General features: G+C 46.4%; 1 protein-coding gene across 1 annotated transcript in view; it reads left to right on the forward strand.

Moving 5' to 3' along the window:
* Positions 1-340, forward strand: part of Tbcb (tubulin folding cofactor B) — a 6,405-nt gene extending 6,065 nt beyond the window's left edge. Inside the window, exon 6 of the mRNA XM_028787598.1 lies at positions 112-340. Coding sequence (XP_028643431.1) covers positions 112-226 — 115 coding nt within the window. The 3' untranslated portion in view covers positions 227-340. The remainder of the gene's footprint in view (positions 1-111) is intronic.
* The last annotated feature ends 11,218 nt before the right edge of the window (positions 341-11,558 follow it).

Genomic DNA, 11,558 nt, shown 5'->3' on the forward strand with positions numbered 1-11,558 from the left:
GATGTGCCGCTGGCTGATGTGCCGCTGGCTGATGTGCCGCTGGCTGAGCCCGCGCACACTGGCGCTCGGGCGGGAGGCCTCCCCTCACCACTGCCTCCGTCTTGCCCACAGTGTGAACGGGAAACGCTACTTTGAATGCCAGGCCAAGTACGGTGCCTTTGTGAAGCCATCGGCTGTCACCGTGGGAGATTTCCCAGAGGAAGACTACGGGTTGGACGAGATGTGACAGTGGCGGACAGGGGGCCTCGCCCCTTCCGGCCCTGCTCCTGACACAGCCCCTCTGATTGCCTGTGACCCTTTTCCTCTGAGATTTGTGCATTAAATTAAGGAGAATACAGAACGTTGTGGAAGTCTCTTGATTCCAGGAAGATTGTGTTTTAAGGACTCACAGTGGGGTGTGGAGGCACTCATCCCAACACATACCCGGCACTGGGAGGCAGAGGCAGGTGGATCCCTGTGAGTTCTGAGAGAACAAGATGTAAGATATATATAAAATGACCCTGTATCAGAGGGAGAGAGGAAGGGAGGGAGGGAGACCCCAGAGGTGGCTTTGTGTCTTAAGCACCTGAGCACTGGGAGGTGACCCCATGGTTATGAGTTTGCTGCTGCAGCAGGGGACCAGAGTCCATTCCAGCACTCACCTCGGGCACCTCATGAAGGTGTGACTTCAGCGCACACAGCACGCATACCCATATAAATTTCTTAGAGAATTAAATATTCTAGCGCCAGGCAGTGGTGGCACACTCCTTTGATGTAAAAAAGAAATTTATAAATAAATACAAAATAATAATTAATAATTAAACATTCTGCTGCTGTAACATCCCACAATAATACAGACTTAAGTAAGATGAAAGCTCAATTTCAATTCCTTCTGTTTGTTTTCTTTTAAAGATTTATTTATTTAGTGCATATGAGTACACTGTAGCTGTCTTCAGACACCAGAAGAGGGCATCAGATCCCATTACAGATGGTTGTGAGCCACCATGTGGTTGCTGGGATTTGAACTCACGACCTCTGGAAGAGGAGTCAGTGTTCTCACCTGCTGAGCCATCTCTCCAGCCCTTTGCCTCTGTTTTGGTTTGTTTGTTTGTTTGTTTGTTTGGGGGGTCCTGGAATTTCCTCACTCTGTAGGAGTAGGGAGAGCCAGCCCTCAGCTCTAGGCTGCTGTGTACTTGGCTGTCAAAGGAGCTGCCCTAGAGAAAGGAGGGATGCTGGTGAGATCTGCAGCAGGCCCTGACCTGAGGGATACTGCTACTTAAGACTTGTTTGTAAAATGAATTACATATTGTAGTTAGCCCATACAGATTACACGCAGTCCTGGTATTTTATCTACGGGCTCTCAGACTAGATTGAGCAGGTTTTGAGCTGTCCTAACTTACATCCCGGCTGTAGGTCCCTTGTGACTTGCTGTTTCTCCTGGCCACATGCTCATGGTCCATGTCCTCTCATGGCGGCCTCCTCCTGTCTTGGTCTCCTTTCTTCCTCTCTGCTCTCTCCTGAGACTCCTCACTGGATCCTCAAGGCCCGCTTCTCTCTCCCTATTGCCTAATCACAGGCTCTACCCCTCTTATTAACCAATTAACTTTACACTGGGGAGCAGGGTTTACTTGGTAAACTTGGTATATGTGAGGATTTTCTCATCTGGGGCAGCCAGATGTTGGGGTACAGAATTTAGCATTTGAAAACATAGCAGTACCGGGCCAACCCCCAACACTTGTATTTAGGGATTTTGTTTGCATGCAGTACCCACAGAGGCCAGAAGAGGGTTTTAGAAACCTCCTCCTCCCCCCGCCCCCCAACTGTAGTTCCAATTGTGAGCCTCCATGTGAGGATTTAACCCAGGGCCTCTGGAAGAGCAGCTGTCCTGTCCTTCCCTACCCTTGACTCCCAGCCAGGTAACCTAAACCCCGCCTACCTCTATTCTCCCCAGTAATCAGCTGTCAGCCTCTTTTATTTAACCAGTCAGAGAAGGTAGGCAAGCAAAGTTTACATAGCAGCATTTGGTATATGTGAAAATCTGTTCCTTGGGGGGTGGGGAGGGCAGTATTTAGCATTTGAATACATAGTGCCAGACAAACCCCCTAACACCTCCCCCTTTTCATCTAAATAAAAAGACTCTCTTACAATAATAAGCAACATACAGTAAGAACAATTATGAAAACTATTAAGATTTACAGTCACACCGGGCAGTGGTGGCACACACCTTTACTCCCAGCACTTGGGAACTTGGGAGGCAGACACAGTCGGATTTCTGAGTTCAAGGCCAGCCTGGTCTACAAATTGAGTTCCAGGACAGCCAGGGCTACACAGAGAAACCCTGTCTCAAAAAAACAGAAAAAATTAACTCATCTATGCTATCTTGGTGAGTTCCGAGTTTTGTACCTAAAACATTTTCTATCATAATTTGCATTACCAACTTGAAAACATTTTCTTAGACCTAAAAACATCTTCTTAAATCCTAAACAACTTAGGCTTAATTGTGGGACTATAACTCTCTAGTGTTCAACCCTATCAGAGACCTGAGAAGGAATAAACATTGCTGAGTGTGCAGGAAGTGCAGGGTGCAGCTTCCAGAGCTATAGAAATCCCCAGAATGGTCTCTACAATGTCGGAACATCTATCTTCTGCCTTCTGGCCCAGAGTCTGAAGGGCATTTTTGTGGAGCAGGAATTATGAAGGGCTAGCCTACCCTGTCCTTGCAAGGGAGCCAACTTCCTTACATCCATGTTTGTCCATTTTGGACATTCTGTCTGCAGTTGAAGCAAGGCAGTTTGTGCCCAGTGGCAGCTTGCCACCGTTGAAGCAGACTCCATAAGGAGATTCTTCAATGCTCATCGTTTTCTTTGAGGTAAAAATCGGGATGCTGTGAGGAGCAGACCTGTCTTATTGTCCAAAAAAGACTTAAATTAATTTTTTTAAAAAAATCATCTTTAATCCCAGCACTTGAGAAGCAGAGGCAGGCGGATTTCTGAGTTCAAGGCCAGCCTGGTCTACAGAGTGAGATCCAGGACAGCCAGGGCTACACAGAGAAACCCTGTCTCGAAAAAACAAAACAAAAACAAACAAAACAAACAAACAAAAAGATTTTTAAAAATCATCTTTAAATGTTATATTCTGTAAGTTTCTGAGGTTTTTGGAGACCATCTATTTATAGTACATCTGAATAAACAAACTTCATTTTGGGCTATTTACTATCTGTTCAACAGAGAAAGCATATTTTGTAATAAACTAGACTAGTATCTGACATCATGAGTTTGACTATTAATTTAGATTTCTTGATTACCCTGAACAGTTTGTACTAGCAGCTCTAAAAAGAACTAGAACTTTACATCACATTAAGAATCATCTAGGAACAATATCTCAAGTAAGAGTTGAAAGGATGGATACATAACCTTAGCCGGGCGGTGGTGGCTCACGCCTTTAGTCCCAGCTCTTGGGAGGGAGAGGCAGGTGGATTTCTGAGTTCAAGGCCAGTCTGGTCTTCCAGGCCAGCCAGGGCTACAGAGAAACCCTGTCTCAAAAAAAAAAACAAAAAAACAAAAAAAAAACAAAAACAACAAAAAAACCCATAACCTTAATATGTATCAATATACAAAGATCTATACCAATGTAAGGTTATTGGTTATAAAATTTTGGATTAAGAATAGATTCAATAATCAACCCCCTTTTTCTATTATTCATATAATATTCCTATATTCCCCCTTTTTCTTTTCAACCCCTCTCCCCTACATAAGAAAAAAGGATAGAGGAAAGGAAAGAGGGAAACCCTTGAGTATAAATTTCTGTGCCTTGTTTCCCCCTGATCAAGACCATTTAATAACTTGTAACCAACCCCTTTATAATGACAAGTGTGCTTCACCCAATAGAATGACCAAAACCTAACCACCTAACCTCCAACAGGATCCTGCGGCCCCAGCCTGCCATCCTCCCTTCTCTTCCTAAAGTAAAAGGAATATTTGGAATATTTGGAATTTGGAATATTGCTCAACGGCAGAGTATTTGCCTAACATAAGGTTCCATCGCAAGTAGAGAAAAATAAGTAACTAAAGTATCTACAGGAAGCAGATAACTACCCTTACACCACCTGGCAGAGAACGTTGTGTCCTCAGGTGTGGGATGTCTGTGCAGCCCGTGTGTTCATGGAGTGTGAGTCACGAGGCATGGACCTGCCTGTAAAATAATAACCCTCATTAGGGATTCTTAGTAGAATGACTTTTTTGGAAAGTGGTGTAATTGTTGTAATTGCTTAATTACAACTTCTGAAGGAGGGGGAAGCAGTAACATCGAGAGCAGCTACGGTAAGCAGGAAATGAGAAGCGCCTGCGAGCTGTGGCTCCTTGGGCACACAGCCGGCGTTACCCATTCTACCGCAAAGCGCACGGGCTCACTTTGATAGGACACTCAACCCGTGAAAAAGTCAGGGCAGCCCCAAACAGACAGGAGACACTGCATGCAGAAACTGCCGGCAGATCTGCACATACTGAGTGCCATCAAACATTACAAGAGAGGCTGGAGAGATGGCTCAGCGGTTAAGAGCACTGATTGCTCTTCCAGAGGTCCTGAGTTCAAATCCCAGCGGCCACATGGTGGCTCACAACCATCCGTAATGAGATTGGATGCCCTAGTCTGGTGTGTCTGAAGACAGCTGCAGTGTATTCATAAAGTAAACAAATCTTAAAAAATAAATTACAAGAAATCCATGCCGAGAACATGGTGCCACCCACGCCCCACACCCACCTCCACTCGCACCCCCTCTGCCCTCAACTCAAGCGAGAGGATCGCCCATCTTTCCTACCAGCCAATTTGTCAGCTTCCTGTTGTGACAAATACTGAGATACTTTTTTTTCCATTTGTGTGTGTGTTGTTCATTATGTAGGCATACTTGCATGTGTGGACACACGTGGGTATGTGTGCATCTGTGTATATGGGCATGCATGTGGAGATCTGAGGTTAATGTTGGGAATTTCTCTGGTTACTCGTCCTCCCTCCGGCGTGCAAGCAGGCCTCTCAATCAAACCCAGAGCTCGCTGATAGCCAGCTTGCCCTGGAGACCCCTCTCCCCTTTCCTGACGATCAGTGGACATGCAAAGCAAGCACTTTAGCCCTCCGCCTTACCTGAGACAACACACAGAGGAAAGGAGGCTGTGCGCGGCTCAGAGACGCAGAGTTGCTGAGTGTTCATGAGGCCCTAGACCTGACACATCACAAATAGGGCAACTGGGGAAAGGCTCCCGGTTGCAGGCCTTTCCACTTGTGCTTATGTGAGCTTCATTATTCTTTTTTTTGGGCGGGGGGGTTGGTTTTTTGAGACAGGGTTTCTCTGTGTAGCCCTGGCTGTCCTGGAACTCACTCTGTAGACCAGGCTAGCCTCGAACTCTCGAACTCAGAAATCCGCCTGCTCCTGCCTCCCAAGTGTTGAGATTAAAGGCGTGCGCCATCACTGCCCGGCGAGCTTCATTATTCTTATTATCCCAGCCTGTGCCGATACAATACCACACCAAAAGGAGCCTGTGGCAATGCTGCACCACCTCTCACTCAGAGTCGCCGGGGAAACAGAGAAAGGGGCCTGGATCCCACCATCCCTTGCAAGCATGGACCACTGTGCCCTCTTGTCCATTCAGAGGTTCCACTGTCTGTCATAACAGCACAGACTGTGACTGAGCCTTTGGGGGACACATAGGATCCGGACTGTAACACATGCCGACCACAGTTCAGCAAGATAGCTCATCCAGGAGCCATCGTGGAGGCTACAGATATCCAATCCCCTGGTACTAGGCTATGGGCAGTGGCAACCAAACCCAGATCTCTACAAGACTCATAAGTGCTCTTGGCTGCTGAGATGTCTCTCCAGCCCCTACTTTTTTTTTTTTTTTTTTTTTTTTTTTAGTTTTTCGAGACAGGGCTGTGCAGCCCTGGCTGTCCTGGAACTCACTCTGTAGACCAGGCTGGCATCGAACTCAGAAATCCGCCTGCCTCTGCCTCCCAAGTGCTGGGATTAAAGGCATGGACCACCACCACCTGGTTCCACTAATACTTTTTATTATTCTATGAGTATTATGTGAGTTAACTTATTACTTTAAGGATGCCAAGGCAGATCTTAAACTCCTAATTTTCTTGCCTTACCCTCTGACCAAATTTTGCAACTACTGGCCTATACCACTGAGTCCAGCTCTTTCTTGGGGGATGGGGTTGGGTAAGATTATCTATCCATCCATCCATCCATCCATCCATCCATCCATCCATCCGTCTATCTATCTATCTATCATCTACATATATTCCTAGCTATGAGTTTTGCAGGTCTATGAGCCCTAGCTCACTCTGTAGCCCAGGCTGCCACAGAGCTCACAGAGATTCATCCGCCTCCTCCTCCGCCTCCGCCTCCCAAGTGTTGGATTAAAACGCATGAACCACCACTTCCTGCTGAGCCTGGTTCTTAAATGTAGTATTCTATTTAAAAAAAATATTTTATTTTATGTGTATGGATGGACGTTTTGCTTGTGTGTATGTATGTTTCCCATGTGTGTGCCTGATGCCCACAGAGATCGGAAAAGGACAGTGGATCCCCTGGAACTGAGTTACAGATGGTTGTGAGCCTTCGTGCTGGTGTTGGGAACATAACCTGGTCCTTTGCAAGACCAGCAAGTGTTCTTATGGAGCAGCTTCCTGCGAGATTGAAACATTGCACCCTCCAGGGGAGCTCATTGAGACAAAAAGAAAACAATTCAAAATACCTTCCGGAAGTCCCTGAAACTGACCTGATTCATTAGGCTCCTCCCGAGTATATAAGGTGGAAAGTCTGCTGCTTGTCACTCTCAGACAAGCCAAGCCTCCTGCAGAAAGCAGAAACCATCCTGGCTGTCTGGAAGAGGCTCAGTCCTACTGAGCCATCCGGAAAGAAAGTTCCCCAACCTGTTGAGTTCTTGCAGGCTGTGCTATGTGCTGCAGGTTCTCAGCTTTTGTGAGCAGTCACATATGCTAAAGTGGGCTTTGGTGTTGCGTCTGTCTTTGAATCATTTCTGCTCCTTGTAAGTAACGCCTCATCTATATTCTTATAAGTAACCCAATAAAACTCATCGCTTCGCCAAGTTGGACTTTGGTGGTATTTGTATGTTGGTCCATCGTGCGCTCCCTATCTGGGTGAGTTTCTTCACATCATCCCAGGAAAAGTCTGTCACAGAACAGCTCTTAATCCCTGAGCCACCTCTCCCATAATATTCCATTGTCAATAACATAACCGGATCTGAAGTTCTCTGGGTAAGCAAAGCTGGCAGCCGGTGACAATGAGGTTAAATAGCCAAATCTGTCAGGGGTGTCATCAGCGAAGGAATGGGGTCACATTTGAATAGGAGTGGCCTTTACAAAGGGGATGAATCTTTCTGAGCCTCAAGGCCCCACTGATAATTCCCGATGCCCAGAAACCTAACTGGTATCAGCAAAACACACTGACTGAATGTAGCCTTTGGTTCAAAGCTGAGCTAAATTTTTGGCTTACAGACTCACACACTTATAATGAGGTGTGTTTGTTTGTTTGTGCCAATCACATGCTTGGGATAACTAACTAGTTAAAAGAGGTATATTCAATGAGCGTTAGTGAGGGAGAGTGCAGATTTTGACGCCTGGCAGCCCAGTTTCAAATCCAGCGCTGGTTATTCTGACGAGCGGGCTGCAGCCTCATTCCTAGGAAGCAGGGCGCGCGTGCACGCACACGAATAGTTGCTAGTGAGGCAACGGACCCATAGAAATGCTTGTTCATTATTAGCTAGAAATGCTATGATGTATTATATACAGCCTGAATAGACCGCTCTGGTTCATGCAGCCCTCGAAGCAGCCTTGCGCCTACTTTTCTCACATCACCCTTTCATCCCCTAACGCTCTTGTCCGGTTTATCTACTCTTTCCAGAAAAGATTTCTCCTACAACTAACCTCTTCCTTCATCTCTATGACCCTAGCCTGGACCATAACCGCACGGCTTCCACCAGGGGGCGCAGCGTGCCGCGCAGTCGCTGAGCCCAAGTCCGGCTGCAGGACAACGCTGCCCACAAATGAAAAGGACTTCATTTCCCAGAAAGCATTGCGACATCTCAGCTTCTTCCTTCTAATCCCCAAGTGGAGATAGTCATCATCCCAGGCCCTTCCCACCCCACACTCCCACCCAGTCCCTTCTGTACCGGGAATTGTGTAGTGGGATGTTTTGGCGGGCCACTGTGAGGTTGGCGGTACTGGGCAGGCACTGGTTTTGAAAACCCTGTCACTGAGTATCCCAGGCTAGCCTGAACTCCAGCCAGTGTAAAGTATTCTGACTACAGGCCTGTACCCTCAAGCCATGCCTGATTCAGTTTCATTAATTGTCATCACATGGCCATCTTGCTTTGTTTATTATGCATCTGTTGTCTTGCTTAATAGAGTCGTTTACTTGGTTTTTTGGAGACAGGATCTTGCTATGTAGCTGTGGCTGGTCTGCCACTAACTGTACACTAGTGCTGATCCAGCTTCAGTTTCCCAAATGCTGGGATTCTCTATCGGCATAGAAACCGAAACCACGCCTGTCTCTCTTGGGCAGTGTAACTTCTCATCCAGAAATGTTTTTGTATGGTTCTTTAAAAGATAGGCGTTTCTATTAAATCTTTAAAGAAGTGGCATTAAGTTTAAGGTATTATTTAATATTCGGTCAGTATTCAAAATTGTCTGGTTGTCTCTCCTACTCCCATCCCCCGCTGATTTATACAAATCAACGTCTAAGGCCCCTCCTTCAAACGCTGCATCCAGATAGCTTTCAAGTATTTTTCGATAGTCTGCCTCCAGTTCATTCTGGGATTTCCCACAGTCTTGTTTAGCCAGTTGTATCTCTTGATGCCTTTCAATATGTCCTTTTAAAAAAACGTTTCTTTTAGCATTCATTTCTTTTGTGTATGCTCCGGGGTGATTCTATAGAGGTCAAAGGGCAACTGGCAGGACTCAGTTCTCTCCTTCCTCTCTGGATACCAGGAACTATGGTTACTGCGGATGGAGCTCAGGTGGCCGCAAGTGACCTTGACCACTGAGCTATCACACCAGCCCCGAGATGTTCTTCAGTTTCCAATTAGTCTTCTGTAAATAGATTGAAAGGCTGTAGCAAAATCCAACTTGGGGGTGAACAATAGTATTCTGGAGTAATGGTACCTTGGAGTAAATACTATTTTATGAGTAGTGTTGAATTCTTCCAGAAGCACATTCCACACTTTGCCTCCTTATCCCTTCTTGGGAGACAAGTTTTCCTCTAGTTCAGGCTGCCCTTGACCTTACAGCAAGTGCTGAAGTTTCAGACTTTTGTAACTCCGGGCTTTGTAACTTTGTTTCTTTAAGGTACAGAGGTTCCGGCTTCCGTTGTCTCTGTGATGTCACTATCTGATACTGACTGGGCCTGGAGAAATAGCGAATGGTAAAGAGCACTGACTGCTCTTCCAGAGGACTCGGCCTTCCGTGTCCAGCACCCAGGTGGCAGCTCACGTTATCTCTAGTTACAGGGGAGCCAAGGTCCTCCTCTGGCCTCCAAGTCGACGTGGACAAACATGATACAAAGACAAACACACAGGCAAAATGACCATACATATAAAATAACATTTAAGACAGGTTATTAAGAAGATGGGACCTTGGTGGCCTGTGCCTGCAGTCTCAGCACTCGAGAGACTGAGGCAGGATAACTGGAAGGTTGCAGTCCATCTGGAGTACATATGGAGACTTGTCTTTAAAAAGAGGGTGAGTTAGGCATGAAGTCCCTGGGTTTGATCTTCAGCAGAAAAGGAGACAGGGGACAGACAGATTGAGAGAAAATATAAACCTGGCTGGTAAGAATGCTCAGTAGTTAACAGTGCTTGCCGCCAAGCATAAGGACCTGAGTTCAATCCTTGTGACCCACATAAAGGTAGAAGAAAACTGATTCCACAGAGCCTTCTGACGTTCATTTGTACATGCCCCCAATAATAATAAGTAGGTTTTAAACTATCTATCTATCTATCTATCTATCTATCTATCTATCTATCTATCTAAAATGTATGTGAGTACACTGTCACTGTCTTCAGACACACCAGAAGAGGCCATCATATCCCATTACAGATGGTTGTGAGCTACCACATGGTTGCTGGGACTTGAACTCAGTGCTCTTAACCACTGAGCCATCTCTCCAGCCCAAATAAATAGTTTTTAAAAAGAAGAGCTGTGGGCCAGGCACTCAAGACACTGCCCACAGTCCTTCCATCAGTTACTTTCTCCATGGAGCTAGACTTGAGTGGCGTTGCTACTTTAATCTGCTGGCAACACCCTATTTGGGGTGAACAGTCATTTGTTTGTTTTCCCCATGGTAAAAAAAAAAAAAAACCTCCCACAGCTCAGGCTGTGCCACCACAGCCAGCCACTTGTTTGTTTTCTGTCCTTCTTTTTGAGACAGGGTCTCACTATGTAACCTTTCCTGACCTCAAATCCAGAGAGATGCACTTGTCTCCGTCTGGTGTTTTGTTTTGTTTGAGACAAGATCTAGGTACGCCCGGTAGGCTGGACTTGTGTTCTGCCTCAGCTTCCTGGGTGCCACACAAAGCCCCAGTCCTGATACATATTCCATATCTGATTATTTCAGAGTTAGAATTAGGACCTGTTTATAAGGCTTTGTGTGTGTGTGTGTGCGTGTGTGTGTGTGTTTTAATTACATTCAAGGAAGGCTGGAATGTAGTTCAAGTGGCAGAGTGCTTGGCTAGCACGCACAAGCCTGCATTCCATCCCCAGCACCCAGGGAACAGTATTTGGAAGTGGTCACAGGAGAATCTGGAGGTCACAGTCACCCTCAGCTCCTGTGAGAGTTCAAGGCCAGTTTGGGACACAGAAGACCCAGTATCAAAATAAACAAAAGGCAGGTGAGTAACTGAGCAAAGGTGCTTGTTCTAAGTACTACATCTTAGAGGTATGACTCTTGCGAGCTGTCCTGTGGCCTGGAACTTCCACATATGTATAGTGGCCCTCTATCTCAAAATATGCACACACATACGCACACCCACACACCACGCAAAGTAAATACAATTAAAGATGAACCGTCCAAGGGCTGGGGCAGTAGAAACCAGTCATTTAGCATGTCCGAGGCCCCGGCTCCCAAAACGGGAATCTCTACCTACTCCAGCAATCCTTTGGTCCTTTCTTCATTGTCCTCTCTCTGATGGTCAGCGTGACAGGGTTGGATAGCCAAGTGACTCACCAGCTTGGCTGAGGTTATGCTGGCTCTTGGCTTGGCCGTGGGGACCATGACAAAGAGACCTCACATGGCCTTTCAGAGAGGCAGCCTCTGTGCAGATGGCCTTTTTGATTTGAAATCCCCTTCTCCACAGCTGTGCGCTGAGCCAGAAACATGATGTTCTATTTTTTTTTATCTAGTTTCAGAAGCTAAACACTGTCACCTCCACACACTGTCACCTCCTCACTGTCACCTCCACACACTGTCACCTCCTCACACTGTCACCTCCACACACTGTCACCTCCTCACACTGTCACCTCCACACACTGTCACCTCCCCACTGTCAGCTCCACACACTGTCACC

The sequence above is a fragment of the Grammomys surdaster genome, unplaced genomic scaffold, assembly GCF_004785775.1.
Source record: "Grammomys surdaster isolate TR1022 unplaced genomic scaffold, NIH_TR_1.0 125671, whole genome shotgun sequence".
Lineage (NCBI taxonomy): Eukaryota > Metazoa > Chordata > Mammalia > Rodentia > Muridae > Grammomys > Grammomys surdaster.